The sequence below is a fragment of the Papaver somniferum genome, chromosome 7 (genome assembly GCF_003573695.1).
Source record: "Papaver somniferum cultivar HN1 chromosome 7, ASM357369v1, whole genome shotgun sequence".
In the NCBI taxonomy this organism is placed as follows: Eukaryota; Viridiplantae; Streptophyta; class Magnoliopsida; order Ranunculales; family Papaveraceae; genus Papaver; species Papaver somniferum.
Window position 1 is genome coordinate 239,033,091 of NC_039364.1, and position 21,284 is coordinate 239,054,374.

General features: G+C 36.6%; 3 protein-coding genes and 1 pseudogene across 3 annotated transcripts; 1 reads left to right on the top strand and 3 right to left on the bottom strand.

Moving 5' to 3' along the window:
- The first annotated feature begins 6,791 nt into the window (after nt 1–6,791).
- LOC113299950 lies at nt 6,792–8,209 on the top strand (annotated as a pseudogene).
- Nucleotides 8,210–8,325: 116 nt separating this feature from the next.
- Nucleotides 8,326–14,608, bottom strand: LOC113299949 (probable mitochondrial adenine nucleotide transporter BTL1). The gene is made up of 7 exons (XM_026549081.1): nt 14,487–14,608; nt 14,167–14,337; nt 13,434–13,528; nt 12,897–13,230; nt 12,403–12,640; nt 10,436–12,272; nt 8,326–9,906 (listed from the first exon to the last, which is right to left on the bottom strand). Exons 1-6 carry the CDS (start codon nt 14,511–14,513, stop codon nt 12,019–12,021), a joined length of 1,119 nt encoding a protein of 372 aa, XP_026404866.1. The 5' UTR covers nt 14,514–14,608; the 3' UTR covers nt 8,326–9,906; nt 10,436–12,018.
- LOC113296235 (polygalacturonase inhibitor-like) lies at nt 8,570–9,604 on the bottom strand. The gene has a single exon (XM_026544553.1). It carries the CDS (start codon nt 9,602–9,604, stop codon nt 8,570–8,572), a length of 1,035 nt encoding a protein of 344 aa, XP_026400338.1.
- LOC113296236 (F-box protein At5g07610-like) lies at nt 10,450–11,565 on the bottom strand. Its single transcript, XM_026544554.1, has one exon. It carries the CDS (start codon nt 11,563–11,565, stop codon nt 10,450–10,452), a length of 1,116 nt encoding a protein of 371 aa, XP_026400339.1.
- Nucleotides 14,609–21,284: the final 6,676 nt, after the last annotated feature.

Here is a 21,284-nt window from a genome sequence, read left to right on the forward strand (position 1 = left end):
TTAAACAGTCTAAACACTAACGACTGTTGAGGGTCATCAATGAAAATTTTTAATACCTTGATGATTTTTCATACTATCTGGGCAAAAAAAAAAATTAGACTAAAAATTGCAGACAAAAAATCTGGAAAAAAAAAGTTCAACTCTAATTAAGTAAGATTATCACTAACTAATTAAGATTATCACTAATTAATTAAATTTTAACACTAATCATTTAGGGGAATTTTCGCCATTTAAAAAATATTTTTATAAGAGGTGACCTAAAATTAGGTTCTGGTGACCTTTTTTTGTCCTCTAGTGCATGGCCCCAATTAATTCCGATGGCCCCAAATTAAGCTAGAAAAATCATCTACAAACCCATTACATCTAATTGAGTCAATTTGGCTAGATATTTTCTACAATAACTTCCCATTTAATATGAAATTAAACAATTTAACAAAATTCATCAGAATCTATGTCAACTGGATTGAACATACTCAAATCAAGGAAACTATCTCGGAAGAAAATTCATACCTCAAAGCGATGAGCGATCACTAAGCAAAGCTAAAGCCTCTCAAGCAATTTCCAATAACACCAAAAATCATGCTTCCCTTTCAAATATCAAATGATAAAAGATCAGCAAGAAGGGTTGATGTTGATAGCAAAATAGTCTAAGAACCCCTTGTCTTCAATAAATCTTCTAAATTAATGGCAGCAGCATATCATTCTCAACTTATTTTCGTGCAAATTTTGGTGTGTATAAGAGAAGGGGAATAATATAATCAGAGAATCAAGGGGTTTTTCACTTCTCTCTGAATGGGTTTACTCAATTCTGCAAAAAATACTGAGAAACTCTTCATATAATTTATGGTTTCTATGGAGGACGGAGGAGTGGAAGAATAATAGAACGACAGTAAACCCCTTAAGACGAGTGCAATCCCTGAAAGAGAAATACCCAAACCTAATATCCTAGTTTTTATCATTAAAGTGTCCCTGGCTATTTGACACGTGTTTAGTAGCATGAAATTTAGCAAGGCACTTTCCACATAACAATTGAAGTCGTTCATATTTCGTATTTTGGGCACTACCTCTGCCCAAATGGATCGAGTTAAACCCGATAAAAGGCAGGGACTGTCACACCAATATTGATTGATGAACCAATAAAATATTAATAGCTGGATCAGTGGAAATTTTCAAATGTTGATAGTTGAATCAACATGAAGAATATTGCTCGGTCGAGCAATTTAAATATTGATCTAGTTGAATCAATTTTGCTAGAAGTGATTTCTGGATCACATATTTTGCTAACTTAAGCAATTTAGTGTTGATAGATGAGCAAAGAAAATATTGTTAGTTTAAACAAATATTGCTTGTTTGAGCAAATATTGCTCGATTAATGAATTACTGGTAGTGGAACCAAATAAAATATTAATTAAAAAATACTGACAGTTGGACCGAATATTGTATAATTAATTAGATTATTGATTATTGGATCAACATAAATTATTAGTATTTATACATGTTCATAATTATGCTTTGCAGGGCATTTGGTTTGAAACTCTAATTTTGACTGATTGTTGATCAATGGATGATTTACTGACAATCAACCATGAGTGAGATAGGGACCGGCTACATGCGATGGTGGGATAACCATGTAGCACCCAGATGCTCGAATGAGCATGCACCAAAGTCCTTTGTAGACCAGTTGGTGAAAGGATGATTAAACGCTGCTTTTAATCATTATTAAAATAGTGCTCGTCTGAGCATTAGGTAGTAAAACCTAATTATGGAGAGATGAGGGACCTACCAAGGGTATGTAACCGTCTCTTGGTGGTCGGGGACCAACTAATGGTCGATTGATCAAATTTCAAGTTGTTTGTAAAGAGTTTGAACCCAATATGAACTGTAGAAAATTAATTAGGTCAAAATCATAAAAGGTGTGGGATCGGCTTTTGCAAGCCAAAGGACCGACCTTGGTCAACCAAGGTAGCATGCCCGTGTCACCATGTTGCTCGTGCCTCAATTCTGAGAATTTTGATATTTTCAATGTTGCACGTTCGAGCAACATTTTGGATTTTCAGAAGAGTTTGATCTTGACTGAAACTCTCAATTTTGCTCGAATGTGCAAGTAGGACTTTGCTCATGCGAGCAACATTTTATGAATATTAAAATAATGATATTTTAGTATTTGTCGTGAGAAGTCCGGACTGTCATGGGACCATTTTACTTTTTGGTTTTTTTAGAGGTTTGAGCAATATTAGAGAAATATGGAAAAATTAGGTTTTTTGCTCAAACGAGGGAGTTTCATGAGATGCCTTGGCCGTGGCCGACCCCGCGCTTCTCTTTCCTATTTTATATTATTATTCTTCGTCTTTGTGCGAGGAAATATGGAGAAATTAGGAGTTTTGCTCAAACCAGAAAGTTTGCTCAAACAAGAGAGTTTTCATGAGATGGGGAAAATAATAAAATAAGATGAAAAATAAAAGAGAGAGGTGTGGGACCGGCCACGTCGGCATGACCAGCCGGCCGGTGGTCCCGGACCCGTCTGCGCCTCTTTTTTATTTATTTTATTTTTCTTTCCTATTTTTCATAGGTTTCCTCGTTCATCCATATTTTTGAATGCTCGTTTATGCATTTGGGTGCTCACTTACGCATATTTGGGTACTCGTTCGTACATTATTGTTAAGTACACTCGCACCATGAAAAGACGAGGGTACCCAAATATACCTCAATCTAAAACTTTTCCACCTATAAGTCCTTTCTCCGAAAGTGATTGTCTATGGACTGAGTCGAGACAATACAACTAATCGGTTCACAGTTCGTGTGTTCGTCTATGGATACGAGATCGGGACAATACAACAACGAAGTATGTTTACTTGATAAGAGGTTCGGACTTAACCAAACACAATAGGATTACTACCAAGTAAATATGAATTAACATTTGTGTATTTTACTTCTAATTATAATAAAAACAATTATAATTGCGGAAATAGAAAAGTAAAATACACAGCAAGATTTTGTTAACGAGGAAACCGCAAATGCAGAAAAACCCCGGGACCTTGTCCAGAATTGAATACTCTCAGGATTAAGCCGTTATACAAAATCAAACCAACTTTGTATAGTTGAGACTAAGAAACTAAACATATAGTTCACCTAGTTCCGTATGTATTCCCACGCCTCCAACTTGTAATAAGTCACGTACTTGGAACAATTCATTTGGTTCGTATTCCAAACAGTAAAGGAACAACAAATGTGTTTGGTATCAACTCTTTTCAACCAAGTGATGTGAGTTCGACAAAAGTCTCTTCCGTTTATCTCAATAAACTCCTTTGTCAGGTCCTTAGATCTATCTACTAATAATTACCGAAGTAATAGTCCATATTTTGCAATCAATACTTTGAATCACAAAGAAACGTATTGATGCCGATCTACTCAACTAATCAATCCAATCTACCACAAGGATAAGCTGATTATATTTGGATCTTTTTCCAGCCGAAACAAGTATTGTGCACACCAAAGATTATGAACCCAAACCAGAAATCTTCAAAGTCTTCTTTGTCTTCAAATCTTCTTAGATCTTCAATAAACACCTGCACACAATCAACTTGAATTTCTTGTGATCAATCACGCACAGAACGGAGTCTGTTAACAATGGATTATCACATGACGTATTTAGAACTACAAACAGTCTAAAGATCTCCGTCGAAACTTCGATCTAGTTTGAGTGAATCTTATATCAAAAGAGAAGATTCTCAAGCATAAACAAATTAGGTGCAATCAAAGTTCCACAACCGTTAGTCAATCAAATCAATGGAAAACTAATAATAAACCGAAATTGTCTAGTTTCCCAACAACGGTACTAATAGAGCTTCTCAATCCCAAAGAAGTCTTTAAACCGACCGGCCGTAAGAAATTTCGCTAATTAGGTTACTTTCCTCTCCGAATAGGCGGCTCCACCAGTAACAACACAACTAGGTAGTTTTGCTGGCTCTGAGGATTAGTTTGCTAGAAATTCAAACTTTGATATTTATAGACCAAGGAAGTTTGGACACCAAGGAATTTCCAAAATCGAAAATATTCTCAAGATATGCAATATATTCCAAATTCGGTTTCCAGAATTCCTGGAAATGCTTTGTCCAAACATTGACCGAAAATCTCTTAGAAAATCTCCAATTAGTAAATGCACATTACCAATTTTCATTTTCCAAAAATAAAATTAAAATATTCTCAACTTATTTTTTGATCCGGGATTTTCCTTTAGCTATTAAGGAATATCTTTGAACAGTAAAAAATAAGCGTTACTGCACGTGTTCAAAGTATGTCGACATCTTTACTTTGTAAGTCCTCTTTCATACTTACAATCTTGAAACCGATTTGCCACACTTCCAAACGAGTTTAGAATTGGTTCATATGACTTTCAAGAACTATGTGATTGATTAAGAACACTCAATCACAAATCATGGGTTTCACGGTTCTACCAAAACAAGTTTCGGTTCTACCTCCATGTGAGTATTGTGCATAGTCACACTAGCTTTCCAAAAATTCGGTTGACTAGGTACTAGGATCGGTTCCCCACATACTTATGGTAACTACTTGTATTTGTTTCACATATCCATAGGATCGGTTCCCCTTTCACTAAAAACTTGTTGCACATGTTCATAGGATCGGTTCCCCCATCTACTAAAAACGTGTTGCACCTCTTACAAGAATCGATTCCCCTTTTGTGATCAGTTGCACCTCTTCATAGGATCGGTTCCCCTTTGCCTAGAGTTGGTCATACCAATAACACTAAATCGATCATACCATCTCATGTGATTACTTAAGATCAGTTTCACTAATAAAAGTCATACCAATGCAAAAGTCAGGCCTTGTGAATAGTTTTACCAAGAACATAAACAAGTCATGAGCGTTTGTACTAATCACACATATTGGTAGTTCAAAAGATATGCAATGAATAACAATACCAATAAGCCGGTATGCAAACTTAAAAAGTTCTGCGAACTCCGGAATTTCGGTTTGGTGGAAAGTTTGCAAACTGGTACGCAAGCCTAAAAATATCTGTGAAATCTGGAACTTGGTTTTGGATTAAAGTTTCCAAACCGGTATGCGTACTGTGACTGAACCGACTCACGAACGACAATGGTATTTGTACCTTGTACACCTACTAACCATGTCAATTATATTTTCAAGTGTGTTTAAATTATTTCTACGAGATAATTAGCATTTGATTAATTCTCTATAAACACTACACTTAACTGATCACATGTTGGTGACTCAGAATTAATGTCTTATGTGTTCATGAAAATGATGGTTAATTAAGCTTTTAAGTTCAAACCTGCTAGTTTCGGCTAACCATGTTGAACATAGTCTTTATACACGGTTCAGTTATGGTTTCATCTAACCATAGTGTATATCTTGCTTATGTAAATCAGATTCAAAGATTCATCTAATGGTGGATATTGTTTGCTTGGTTCCAAAGCTATATTAGCTTAAACCTAAAGCAACCTATGCTTTCAATGTCTATAAAAGGGGAACTTTAACCAATTGGGATCTTTGAATCCCGACCTATTTTTTGGTGTGTCCTAGTTGTATCTAGAGTCGTCCTCTTCCTAACCCTTTTAGGGTTTAGCGACTACAAAGACTTCATAGGGATTCGTGAAACCAGGTCCAGTTATCTTTCCTTGATAACTTGAGTATCCTGATCTTGATTGTTTGTAGAGCTTGCTCCATCGATCAAGATAGATAGAAATCATCAAAGTTCCCTTCGTCTCAAGCTTTGTTGATTCCACAAGTTTTATACTTGTGAGGTGAATAATAATCTAGGCTGCACTTCGGGTTGCATCAGTCCGGATTTTGAGGATAGCTAGACTTTGTCAAATTGCTATCGATTTCCATCACCTTGATCATACGTTTGATTTTGATCATACGTTTCGATTGTAATCAGGAAATTAATTATATCTGCTTAATCTTTGGGAGGCAGATTTGGTTTAAAGTCTTCAATTGAGTTGAAGCAACTCTTAGTTAGTGTGACGTCATTTTAGGGAATCAATTGCGCGGAGTCCTGTTGGGATTCAAGAGGCGTAAGGAGCGCGACTGGACCTTAATCGGTACGATACTTTTTAGGGCTCAACTACATTCCAGTCTGAAGTTAATCGGTAGTAGGCTAGTGTATGTAGCGGCTTAATAAAGTTTGGTGTTCAATCAGGACTAGGTCCCGATGTTTTTTTGCATTTGCAGTTTCCTCGTTAACAAAACTTCTGGTGTCTGTATTATTTCTTTTTCCGCATTATATTGCTTATATTTATAATTGAAATATCACCGGTTGCACGTTGATCAATCTTAGTAGATACATCCGACCTAGTTTGTTGGATACGACTAGATTGATTCTTGGACAATTGGTCTTTGGTACCGTCTATGTAATCTTTTTGTGATTAGGTTCACGGACTTGTTTTTGTAAATGTTCTAATCGCAAAAGAGTGAGATATAACTTTAGATACTATTTCTTAATTTAGTTTAACTCTCGGAATTGTATTGAGTTTGTCCATACAGATTTCCTAAGAAAAAAATAGTGGTGTATGTTAGTATCCCGCATTTTTAGCTATATTTAAGCTACAGAGAAAATCATAATACTTGAATTTCGCTACAATTAAGTTATAGCGAAGCAAAATCGCTCACCATAACGCTTGACCTTATACAACACTTTCGAGCCAAATTGTTGACTAATATCCACCGATTATTTTATTTGTATAATCAATTTGCATTTATTGATTTTAAGAGCACCAAAACGGATAAACTGAGATAAAGCTACGCAACAAAAGAGACGAAAGAGAGTGAGACTACAATAGAAGGACACATGAAAAGATAACAGGAGAAACAGGTGACAGCAAGCCACAAAAGAGTAAACAAAATGATGCCAAGACAAAATGTGGCATGCATTTTGTCTCTCGTTGCTCTGATTTTCTTTTTTCTAAAAAAAAAAAACGTGTTCGCAAGCCGTAAAGAACAGTCAGAACTTCTGCGCCAGGTAAGGGTCGAACCTACTACCTACGACTTTCTGCTTCAGACGCTGTCTTCAATTACCCAAGCTTGAGCAGAAGCAGCAACAACATGGATGATCAAACATGTATGGTTATTCTTCTTGTATTAGTCTTCTTTTTATCTCTTTATTACTCGCTCCAAATCATAACTACGAACCAAAAAAAGCATGTTAAGGGAGTATTAGTAGCCGAGCCACCTGGGACAACAGGTTGGCCGATCATAGGAGAAAGTCTGGAATTCATTCGGACAAGTCTAAAAGGTGTTCCAGAGAAATTCTTTGATGATAGAGTTCGAAAATACTCTTCTGAAGTCTTCAAAACTTCATTACTCGGTGTACCTATAACTGTCCTCGGTGGTGCTGCTGGTAACAAATTCTTGTTCTCCAATGAATACAAACTCGTAAAGATTTGGTGGCCTCCATCAATTCGCAAGATTATACCAACTTCAGAAGATGCATTCTTACCCTCGGATCCGTCGCAATCTAAGAACCTCCGTAGTAAGGTGTATCCTTTAATCCTTAAACCAGACATACTCCAAAAATATGTAGGTGTGATGGATTCTTTGGCGATTAAACATTTTGATACTCATTGGGATAACAAGGAGGAGGTTATTGTATATCCTTTAATCAAGATTTACAATTTCTCATTGGCTAGCTGGTTGTTCTTGAGCATTGATGATCAAGCTCGTGTTGATGAGTTACTCAAGCCTTTCAATGTCGTCATCGAACTATACCGATCGATTTACCGGGCACACCATTAAATCGTGCTATCAAAGCTTCCAAAGTTATCCGAAAGGAATTCACAAATATAATTGAGCAGAGGATGGAACAGATGCAGCTGTTCAAGGAGGACGAGGAGAAGAAGATGGAAAATTCGTCTCCAGTACTACAGCCACCTGTAAAAGACATGCTGTCACAAATGATTCTATCCAGTTGCGAAATTAACTATCTCGAAGGTGACCAAGGCATCTGTGCTGACACCACTAATAAGAAAACAAAGAAATTCATGAATGCAACATACATCGCAGATATGATTCTTTCTATGATTGTCGCTGGCTATCACACCCCAAGTGCTGTTATTACAGTCCTGATGAAGTATCTTGCGGAGCTACCAGATGTCCTCCACCAGGTTTTAACGGGTAAGTCCTCAAAAAATCCATATAGACATGGTCCTAGGTGAGCTTTTTTTTTTTTTTGAAGCATGGTTCTGGGTGATGTTTATAGTAATTGTAACTGGAAAATTAACCGTCATTTCGTTGTTTCGGTTAATGACAGAGCAGAATGAGATTGCAAATTCGAAAGCACCAGGAGAGTTGCTAAATTTGGAAGACATTCATAAAATGAAATACTCATGGAATGTGGTTTGTGAAGTACTGAGACTAGCACCACCACTCCAGGGTGCTTTCACTCAAGCATTGACCGACTTCACACCATGTCGTGCGAAGGTACAGATGGGAGAAATTGCTTCCTGGTGATGAGAAAATAAAAGTCAACCCCTTTCCGTTGCCGGCTAAAGGGCTTCCGATCCGTCTCCAACCCCGGACGGCGCAACCTTCATCACTTTCTCTTACAAATCTTCAATGGTGACCCGCACAGACACTTATTATGTGAAAACGAAGTACTTTTGAAACGCTCCATATTCCCTCCGCTTGGTATTTTACCACATAACCTGTTGTATTCCACCTTCAACATATACAAATTGTCCAAATCCTTGATCTCATCAGGGATTCCACCGAAGATTTTGTTATGTGATATATCCAACCAATTTAAATCCTTTGGAAATTTAACATTTGTAAGATCAAACTCAAACTGGTTCCTCGACAAATCAATAAATGTAGTCAAACTATGGTTTGGATTAAAAAGTATGGACGCATCCCCGGTAAGTTTATTTCTTGAGAGGTTAATAGCGCGACATCCCAAAGCTCCTAACGATTTCGGAATCGGACCAGTGAGTTTATTGCGAGACAAGTAAAGCTCAGGTACAGTACCAGTAAATCTCCCGAATGACTCCGGGATCGAACCAGTAAGTTTGTTCCCGTCGAGATAGATAGTTGTAATATTTTTGAGGTCCGAGAGATTGGGCGGAATGGAACCAGAGAATTGATTGTACGAGAGATCCAGGAAATTGAGAGCAGTGAGTTGGTTGAGGAAGTCGGGAACCGGCCCGGACAGACCCAAATAGGGGAGATCCAGCCTTATGAGATGCTTTAACTTTGTGATGGATCGCGGGATCGAACCGGTGATGTTTTTAATGTTCCTGAAAGTTAAAGATACGAGGTGAGGAAGGTCACCTACTGAGGATGAAATTTGGCCAGCGATATCAGCTGCGAAGATACCGAGTTCTTGTACACGGTTGGTTTGGTCATCACAGGCGACTCCGTGCCAGTCGCAGCAGTCTGTATCTTGAACCCATGAAGTTAACTCGTAAGAATTCTCAGGAGGGCTTAGAGACTTCTTGATATTCATCAGAGCTTTGTAGTCACTGGGATTGCATCTTCCTAAATCCCCAAGAGATGGAGATATCAAAGTAGTAGTTGCTAAGAGGAAAAGAAAGAGCGAGCAGTGAAGAAGAAATTGGTGCTGGATTCTCATGGTGTACTTGGTTTTTGACAGACTGAGAGACGAAGTTATATATATACTAGAGTATGGGCACCGGATTTATGCATTATTGGTGGTCACAAGCTCTTGAATTTCTTACGTCTCCTCTTATCCCCTTGTTGGTCCAAGCTATGACTTCAGCCAAACAACAACTGGACAACCTCTGATCTTCTTTAATACTCCATTTTATAACAACTTGCATTTCATATTCATTTGTGCGTAGATATTGGACTAATTTTCCCATTCCCATTATTGGATTTCAAAGTTCAAATGATAGTCCACCTTGATATGTCACACTGCCCATTGCACAGTTAGGCTGATTCAGACCACCGATTAAATAGTCTGGTGTTGACTAGATAACTCGTGAAGCTAGTTAATGCAGTCTATATTGAATGAGATGTGTTAGCAGGCAAAATGAGTCAGCTGCATCTTGTTCACATTAACAGGATAAGCACTATCACCGGGTCTCATTGAGTCAGTCAGAGCAATCAACTATGAAGTATTCTTATGCTATATTTACGGTCTGTTTTTGAGTAGAGTTCTTATTTATACTCGAAAGGTATTGTGAAGCAGTTACATAAGTTGTTACATACTCTATTCAAAAACAGACCGTAAATATAGCCTAAGAATACTTCATAGTTGATTGCTCTGACTGACTCAATGAGACCCGGTGATAGTGCTTATCCTGTTAATGTGAACAAGATGCAGCTGACTCAGTTTGCCTGCTAACATGATGCACAGGAGGACCTTCAAATATGTCAAAAGGAAGACTGGTTAACTTTTCACTACAAACAGTAGATGCACAAGAGGAGGCAAGAAGCGAACCTGCTTATAATCAGTCAAACTTGAGATCGTGTTTCAACGTATCGATAAGCGTCAAACCACCGGTAACGTGCATGAATGCCTGGCGATAATGTGTGAATATTCTTGAAATTCATTTCCTTGAGATTGTAAGAAATAACTTTATTATCCGGTACAACTATAACTAGCGACGAGGGCTCGTCTTTCTCTTCTTCATTTTCAGCTACCAGCAGTATGGAGAAATCAAGAAGATAAAAGTACTCTGAAACATCAACAATGTCCCTAACCATTCCCGGATATGAAGTAGCCAGTCCTTCCAAATTAACGCGGTATCTTACATTCCACCCTGAATAATCAGTTTCCATATGCAAAATATCGAAACTTGTACTGAATGGACCATACATCTCAATAAGATGCATACGACCTTTGTACTCTCCGAAGTATTCGATAATTTCGATCCTCCTCCTATCCCGCTCATTTGGAATCGGCGGCATTGGCAATGTTTTGAACATTTCTTGATTGATATCGTAATAAAGAGATGATTCTCTTAAACTGATCCAGTGCAAGCAACCATTCCAATATACACCAGACCTACCAAATGCATCATCAATGGGTGCAGAGAATACAACTCCAGGAACCCTCCAAGATCCTGTTTTAGACGTGTAGATTTCCGTTTGATATTTATTTGAATCACTTCCCCAAATACGAACAACTTCATAGTGAGGTGATTTGAGAGGATTGAACGCTAAACTAACGTTACAGATAGAATGAAACTCATCTCCTACAACTTGAGATGACCCGCTAATACTCTTGCTACGCCTTGTTGATGGATTGTAGACATAATAAGTGCGCCCATTACTGTTTATTCTGAAGCTACTGCAGATAAGTAGACCGTTGCAAGATTGTTCAATCTTTATACCTGCAGGATCATTTACAAAAGTTAAGGTTTGAAAGGGCACAGTGGATGATCCGCTGAGGTTTTTGTCAAGGAAGATGAATTCAAATTCTGGGTTGACAACGAAGGATAATTTTTGTAAGAAAATTGGGGGAACTGAAGGATAGTTTCGAAGGAAATGATTTTGAATGAAAAGATCCTGCCGAAAGCCATCACCGGAATTGTCACCGACAGACAAGGGCTTACCTGAAGAACCCATCTGATCGAACCAGAAAAAATGAACCAGAAATGAAGATTATGATATGGGTGGTGGAATTGGTAGAGCAGTTGACCAGGTGAACAACATTTAAGGTTTATTAGTTCTGGTAAGCAAACAGACAAACCTACCCTCTTGGAAATTATATTATCCTAATACTTTTATATTCCATTCCAGGACCTCCCAGTTTGTTTTTAATGTATTATACTGTTTTGGTGAAAGCTGAAAGAATAAAACATAAAAGAAAAAAGGATGTATAAAAGTGTGAAGCTTCGCCAGCATTCCATGTGATTAAAGAATCTTGTGATTGCTATAACTAGTACAAAAAATGAGCCTCCCCTGCCAAGATAAACTATTATCACCTTGAAATGCGAAGGAGATAGTGGGATCCTACGTCTCAATGGCAGGTTCCCATGGCTCAATGGTGGGACAAACCGGCTTGAAAGCTGTAGGCTGTTATAAAGGCATTCTTCTGTCCATGAGCAAAATATCTTTCCATGCTTCATAAAACATCCAGGTAATACCAGAGGATGGCATGACTTTCAAACAACTTGCACCCCAACCTCTGTAGAGCCCTTTAAACCCTTGTTCTTGTATGACTTCTGCTATGGCAGCTGCCATGTTTGGTGGACACTTTCCTTGTAGTGCTCCAACCATCAGCCTTTTCCTCGCCACTTCTAACGGGAAGCTGATAGTGCTTGCTGTAAAACCTACAATTTGAGACAAAATAGCAATTCTTTCATCAGGAAACGAGATCATCATATTTTGGCATTGTTTTGCTGCAGTGGGTTAGGGTATATTGTACTATTGTTTAAGACATTCATCATGTTAACAGCTCACCTGACACAGCACCTATCAAAAGCATCTCTGGGCGGCTTAAAGACTTCTTCTTTTGTTTTTCACAATAATTATTCTTTAACTTCTCATACATGAAATAGTAACAAGTGCTGTATGGAAGCATGCCTATCAGTGTTGGGGACAAGCCAGAATATAATGCACCAATCCCACCTTCCTTGTAGATTTTGGTTAGACCCAGAATAATACTAGGATAAGCCTCACGATTGACCGTCAATCTATCCTGTAAATAGAAAGAAGGAACAAAAATGAGGTTTACTTTCTCTTTTTGGTCAATTTAGGCATTAGACCAAACTACTCTTATGAAGTTGTGATTAGCAGGCAAAAACAGAAAAAAGGAAGAAAAAAAAAATCCAGGATAAAGAATGTAACAGTAGCTCAAAAGAAAAGAGAGACTCCTTGACAAGATTAAACAAAAAATATTTCCATGCGATGCAATACAGACAGGTATAAAATTAGTGCCCCATAAATGCCATTACCTTTAAGACTTCAAGTGGGTGACACGCAAGGGTACTGACAATACCAGCCGCAGCACCACCAACTGCAGTTGGAGATAACCATGAAAACGAAAAGGTCAGCCTCACTCGGCCAATTTGAACTTTCAGGCACCCGTTCTTCTCCCAGTCCTCCTTAGCCGATGTCACTGCTCTCTTAACACACTCAAACGTGCCAAGCTCGATCGCCTGAGTTGGAACTATACGAAGCATATTGACAGTGTTGCCAGCCCACAGACCTTGCCAACCCCGTTGCTCCATGACTTCAATGAAACTTCCTGCAATATGTTTGGATCCCACACCAACCACCATTCTTGTCCTGCATTATTCCAGAATACGATATATCTTAGCAGCTGAATAGAATATGCTGAAGAAAAGCTAATCACTTGGAACTCTCGTATCCACTCACCCTGTTTTCATCAGACAGATTATTTAGCGAAAAGGCAGAACTTAACTAAAGCTGAGCTTTGAGTGTGTTTTCACGATTTGGTAACATAGCAACATGGAACGAGAAATTCAGACCTTATGGTTTCAAGGGGAGCAAGAACAGCTTTAGTCATAGCTCCTGCTAAGGCTCCACTGAGAAACTCCCCAACCTCTCGAGTCCTTACAAAACCCTGCACCACAAATAAAATCCTGACCAATTTAATACTCAAAACCTGGTGGAAACCCCTAAATATTGATCAAAAAGAAGCACAGTCGTTTTTCAATTCCAATCCAGTCTACAAAGAGATTAAGACTATCTAATGTTGGATAACCAGCCAATCCTTAAAAGCAGAAGATGCAAGTATTAGGCATTTGAAGCGGGCAACTGAAACTAAAAGTCATTTGTTTCTGCCTCGAATCTCAACAGAGACTAGTAGAGAGCTATCAATTACGCCTCACTCTGAAGACTGCTTTAAGCCTCATGGTGAAAAGGCCTAAAAAATGAAACCAAAAAGGCAATCGTTTTCTTATTCTTTCTTTCTTTATCTTTTCCCAAAATTCCCCTACGTGCTTCCTAATTAAGACATGAGAGAACATACTCCACCAAAATTTAGCCTAACATTTGGATGAAGAACCTTTCAGAATCTCCATCTCTTCTATTCTCTTCTTAATCAAACACGGCAATCCAATCCCCCACATAAAATAGATTCTCATTCATAATCACATCAAAAGGGGGTCAATTAAATCAAACTTTCAGCAAAACCCAGAATGCGATTCAAACAGTTCTCATACCATAAATCAAGAAAGAAAAAAGAAAAAAAAAACTTACAGTCATGGCACGTCCAACATCAGGAAACTGAAACTGAAGCTGCCCAATACCATTATTACCACTGGAACTACTAGTACTAGTAGTAGAAGTAGTTTCTTTTTCGAGGTCGATTCCATTAGATACTACCACCATTTGTCCATAAACATCCTCCATTACACAGAAATTCTTGTTCTGTGATTTATACGCCATTTCCAATCAATCAAAAAAAAAAAACAGGGGAAAATTCAGAAATTAAAAAATGAAACTTGAAAATAAAAATAGTAATGGAACTGAACGTTTTATATAACTCCAGGGAAAGAGATTGAGAGTGATGTGCATACCTGTGTAGGAGGAGTTTTTTGGATCATAGAGAAAAGATATTTTAGGGTTTTTCCTCTTTTTTTTCTTCTTAGGGTTTGGGTTTGGGTTTTGGACAGAAAGAAAGTGAAAGAAATTTGGGGAATCTGACTAATTAAATTTTAAATGAGGTTTCTGTCTGTTTCCTCTTTTCTTTGTCTGGGGGCAATAAATACTTTTCATAATACTAAATGCACACCAACTTTGGGTACCCCAATTATGATGAAAAAAGAAAAATTGCGTTAGATAGGAGTTCACTTATCTATATATGTCAATAATTATTGAAATTGGTGTTTGGTAAAAAAAAAATTAAAGTGTTTTTTATTCAAAACACTTCCCAAATTTCTCAATTTTCAAAAGCAAGAGAGGATGAGCTTTTAAAAGCTAGAAAAACATAAGTTTTGGTCCCACCAAAATTTAATGCTTGATTTATCCTTTTTGTCCCTATTTTATTTTGTAAATGACAAAAATTACTCATATATATATAATTAATTTTTTATTTCATATATTTTATTCTTTAAATATTTTTAAATTTTATTTTCAAACTGTTTTATGATAACATTTCATTAATAAAAATAAAAACAAATATTAAAATTACTTAATTTTATTTTGATTTTTGGTTTGAAAATTATATATATATAATAAAAAGTGGTTAAGTAAAATATTTTTTTTAACAATCATAAGAATAGTACAATTTACTCTTAATATTTAATATATTTATATTTAATAATAAAAAAAATAATTATTTTTAAACCCAATAAAATTGAATAAAACTATTTTTAAAAATATGTCTGTTTTTGTCATTTGCCACAACAACAATGGTTGAAACTCATATTTTACCAAACACACTTTGATTATTTTTTTAATCAACTTTAACTTTAATTAATATTTTACCAAACGTCCAACTGCTTTTTCCCAAAGCACAGCACATCAACGCACAGCAGAAAAATGCTTTTATAAAAGCCGCAGGAATACCAAACTAAGCCTAAGGCTAAGTCCTATGGTCTTCTAATCTAGCAGCTAGATTAGCAGTCCACGTCAGCTGGGACCACTGTCCAACGTTGTTTGGTTCAGCGCTTTAAATTTCAGCCGTCAGATCAAATTTTGTGATTTTTGTGATCCGTGTGATTTTTGTGATCGCTGAACGGTTCAGCGCTAAGGTCACTTATTGAACGCTGAACCATTCAGAGCTTCAATCTCGCTGCTAGTTGAATTGCGAGCACATGCTAGGAGAGAGAACTAGTGTTAACTTTTAGGCCACACTTTTTTTTTTTGAATTGCAACACTTAACTGTCCATAAGACTTAGCCTAAAGAAGCCTATTATTGTGGCGTCACATTCCAATAGAGAGACTTCACCTAATAAGACAAAAACGGGTCACCTATAAGTAATTTCAAAAATCCTTTATCTAAAATAATTTTATAATGATTAAACAACCCTTAAGTGGTTAGTGCTAATAATCTAATTAACTACTCCCTCTGTCCCCATTATAAAGGCGGAGAACTAAAATTCTTTAGTCCCTATAAACAGGCATAAAACCAATTCTGATGTGGTTTCTTCCATGTTTACCCTTATTAAAGAACATGATATTAACAAACTTAGTTAATGCCTTTAGTAATTCCCAAGAACAATTACACTTTCGAATGGATAAAAACTCTTAATAAATTGATATTTTCCATACATCCTAGATAAATATATTGGAATTGATGAGGGTAAATCAGGGAACATAAAGAAAATTTATAAAAACCAAAAACTTCCTTATTCTAAGAGAATTTCACTTTTCCGCCTATATATAGGGGACGGAGGGAGTAATAATTAGATTGACAAGATTTTTTAAATAATTAGTGATACAAAATCATATTAAGTGATTTTGGTGGGAAGAAAAATTTGAAAAAAATGAGAAACTCTGGAGATTTTTTCTAACTATAACCCTACATTTTAAATCATCAACCAATGTTCTTTTTATTTCTCAAAATTGACGAAAATAAGTAAAAAAAAATTGAATTTTTTAACTTTTCAGAGCGGTTTACGGTTGGGTTCCTTCGTAGCCAACCGTAATATAAATTTACGGTTAGGTAATGATGAACTCCTAACCGTAACTAGGTAAAATTAGGAAAACTCAATTTTAAACCAGTTACGGCTGGATTTTCTTTGTCGAACCCAACTGTAAAACAGTTACGGCTGGTGTTAGAGCATAGCTCGGTCGACCTCGCATGCGTTGCTATCTCAAGCATGTTTGTCAATGTTAGTGATCAAAACTATGAGTCTTGATTTCTAGTCTACACAGCTAAGTCTCGGACTAGGATAGAAAAGTGTAGTTTAGCTCAAGGACTTCGTGGCGATTCATCATACAACGACGAAGATCTACGCAAGGAACCGTGGAACTTCATCAACAAAAAGGTGTGTGGAGACTTGAACTTATTTATCACTCAAAAGTATATCTCTTCTATCTCCTACTTCTTATGAGACAAAAGTCGTACGCTATATAGACTGGATCATACACATTTGATATTTCGAGCCGAGTATATCTCGCCTATCTATATCTCGAAATCATGTGTTGGTAAAGCGTTTCTCTTTGATTGGGTTTATCTTCACCTAATGACGAAAGTCATAATTTTTCAATTACTTTGAAAATCGCTTTACGAGAAATAGTGTAACAACTGTATAACGTCCTCTAAGAATGTTTCAATGGTTGGAATGAGAGTTTAGTTCTATATAACCAATGATGGATATAAGCATTGTGTGGAAACACATATGTGCATAAGTCCTATTCCTTAATCCGTAGTTTGCGAACTTTGTTGATTAAGAGAAACCGGAGGAATTGGCTTTGCCAAGTCCGCGAACTGACGGAAGTTCTCTTGCCGAGAATTTCTGCTGGGACAAAAACTCGTTTGCGTGTTTAGTCCGCGAACTGGCGGAAGTCTCCTTGCCGAGATTTTCTGCTGAGTTTGGAAAACTCTGTCGGTTGTCTTAAGTCCGCGAACTTGTTTGCGTACTTGAGTGGGTTATGATCTAAAGATTTGCTCCGAACATGAAGATTAAATTACTAAGGAATGCAGTATGCAAACCGTGGCTATAAAGTTCATGAGCCGATTCAATTGAATCGAATCATCTTTGTTTCAATTGTGTATTGTGTAGTTACATAAGATCTCATAGGAATTGAACAACTCTATAACTAGTTCATTTGAGTCAATTGAACTAGTTATGGTGAAGAAGAACAATGTTAATATGAAATGCTCATATGGTTGACCTTTTGGGTTACTATGTTGAACCAACATACACGTACACGTTTGGGCACGGTTTTCACAAACCCAGTAAACGTATATCTCAAGTGTGTGTGACAAGCTAAGTTTTCAATGTAACGTTGAGAAATATTAGCTTGAATCTAAATCAGGTTTTCATCTGACGGTGAATATTGATTGCTTTGTAACTAAGGCAAAACCCTGATTTGAAGACTATATACAGGAGACATATAGCTATGCATCTTCTTTTTGGAGTAGTTGGAAGAATAACTAGCGTTTTGAATAGCGAAGATTGTGTCTACACATAGCTATTTTGTTTTCATCTTCTTATGTTTATTTTTAGGTTTATTGGTTTTAAATTCTAAAAATATTTGGAGGATGATGTTATTGCAGTATTAATCTTTATGATTTTTTGATATTGCAATATTTTTATGGGATATGTATTGTTTGCGTCCGTGAACTTGAAGGTCCCATATGTTGTCAAAAGTAAAGTCGTTCATGAATTGGTTTTCGTATTGATGAAAGGACAAATGGACTTTTGACAAATACAAAAGTTATGCCTATGCAATCATTTATTTGATGGAAAATAGGATAAAATCTTTTGTTTGACAAGGATAAAGTCTATTATGTCATTATGCATATAGTCATGGAAAGATAGAATAGATCCTTGTATGTACTCCATGGTATTGATCTTCATTGATCCATTCTTTTTGTATTACCGTGAAGGCTCCATTGTGTGTCTTATGTTGAGCACGATACAACTAAGTCGATTATTCTCATTGGCTTTGTTGGTTGTTCCATAAGATGCTATATATTGAGCATTATGAACTAAATTAATCATCTTGGTTGGTTATTTAGTTATTTGCTTCGAAAGTCTTCTTTTGTCGAGAAAAACTTTTGACAATTAAATTGATTACCTTCGTGATTAGTTTGGTTGTTTGTATTCCAATTAGATTAATTATGGGTTCTCTTGTAATTAGTCTAGTTGATTTTCACATATTCCACAAGCTCTTGTGTTGAGTATATGAACGACTATACTAACTATGTTCTATTGGTTGATGTAGTCGTATATTCCGTAAGGTTTTCCTTATGTTGAGTATGTGAACGATTAAGTTAGTCATCTCCGTATGATTACCTTAGTCGCAGCTCCGTAAGTTTACTTATGTATCAATTAAATTGATCACTTTTGTGGTTTGATTTAGTTGTGTATTCCAATTAAATTAATCATGGGTTTACTTGTGATTAATTTGATTGAGTTTTGGATATAGAAAATCATTTTACTATGGTTTTTGGTGTCCAATTAAAAATCCTTCTTTTCTTTCGAAATTAAGGTCGCTCTTGTTGTTCTCTCGGGAATGAAATCAAATGGGAGAGAGTTCTTTTGAACTTGTGCTTAATGGTAATATCTTGCGGGGTATGCGGCTATGGAATTTTATAGGGGTTATCTTGTATCTTAAAACTCCTTGATGAATGCATTTAGCTTCGGCTTTATGATTGCATCTAAATTAAGTTGGTATGTATTTCTTCTTTTAGTCTATGAAACGTCTCTTCTCGGAAATTTCATTAGGAACCCGTTCTTGTACCTTTGCCAATTTTATTGACAAAAAGGGGGAGAATTAATGTGTAGTTCTACTACATATACATATGGTTTTCGGATCATTATGCAAGGGGGAGTAGTTTCCATGTGAGATGGAGTATTGACTAAGGGGGAGTGATACATATCACCGTAGTATTATTGTTAAAGTTGTGATGCAATTGGACTTTGATGTTACATAATAATACTATGTCACTGTATAATGATGATCGAGAATCTCGATTTCTCTCATTGTTATAGCTACGGATCTTCAACCTTTGGGATCATTGGAGTACTTGGAAGGACGAAGATTTCAGGGAACGTTGAGGATTAGACTATGGAATAGGAGCCACTAAAGTTTATCTTTTTATTATTCCATATGTATTAGTAGTTTTGTCACTAAAATTGACAAAGGGGGAGATTGTTAGAGCATAGCTCGGTCGACCTCGCATGCGTTGCTATCTCAAGCATGTTTGTCAATGTTAGTGATCAAAACTATGAGTCTTGATTTCTAGTCTACATAGTTAAGTCTCGGACTAGGATAGAAAAGTGTGGTTGAGCTCAAGGACTTCATGGCGATTCATCATACAACGAAGAAGATCTACTCAAGGAACCGTGGAACTTCATCAAAAAAAATGTATGTGGAGACTTGAACTTATCTATCACTCAAAATTCTATCTCTTATATCTCCTACTTCTTATGAGACAAAAGTCGTATGCTATATAGACTGGATCATACACATTTGATATTTCGAGCCGAGTATATCTCGCCTATCTATATATCGAAATCATGTGTTGATAAAACATTTCGCTTTGATCGGGTTTATCTTCACCTAATGAGGAAAGTAATAATGTTTCAATCACTTTGAAAATCGCTTTGACGAGAAATAGTGTAACAGCTATATAACGTCCTCTAAGAATGTTTCAGTGGTTGGAATGAGAGTTTAGGTCTATATAACCAATGATGGATATAAGCATTGTGTGGAAACACATATGTGCATAAGTCTTATTCCTTAATCCGAAGTTTGCGAACTTTGTTGATTAAGAGAAACCGGAGGAATTGGCTTTGCCAAGTCCGCGAACTGACGGAAGTTCTCTTGCCCAGAATTTCTGCTGGGATTTTCCAAAAACTCGTTTGCGTGTTTAGTCTGCGAACTCATTCCGCGAACTGGCGGAAGTCTCCTTGCCGAGATTTTCTGCTGAGTTTGGAAAACTCTGCTGGTTGTCTTAAGTCTGCGAACTTGTTTGCGTACTTGAGTGGGTTATGATCTAAAGATGTGCTATGAACATGAAACTTAAATTACTAAGGAATGCAGTATGCAAACCGTGGCTATAAAGTTCATGAGCCGATTCAATCGAATCGAATCATCTTTTTTTCAATTGTGTCTTGTGTAGTTACATAAGATCTCATAGCAATTGAACAACTCTCTAACTAGTTAATTTGAGTCAATTGAACTAGTTATGGTGAAGAAGAACAAGGTTAATATGAAATGCTCATATGGTTGACCTTTTGGGTTACTATGTTGAACCAAAATACACGTACACGTTTGGGAACGATTTTCACAAACCCAGTAAACGTATATCTCAAGTGTGTGTGACAAGCTAAGTTTTCGATCTAATGGTTGAAAAATATTAGCTTGAATCTAAATCAGGTTTTCATCTAACGGGGAATATTGATTTTTTTGTAACTAAGGAAAAACCCTGATTTGAAGACTATATATAGGAGACATCTATCATTGGGAAAAACTAATCCCCACACGTCTGTGTGATACTAGTGCGCTCGCTAGAGTCGATTCTCCTCTAACCTTTGATTTTCGTCTCTAAAACCAGGTTAACGACTTAAAGACTTCATTGGGATTGTGAAGCCAGACAGATACTACTTTTATCGTAGTTGTGTGATCTGATCTTGCGTCTTCTATCGTACGAGTACAATATTTGATTGGCTTGAGATCGTGAGAGTTCTCCTATA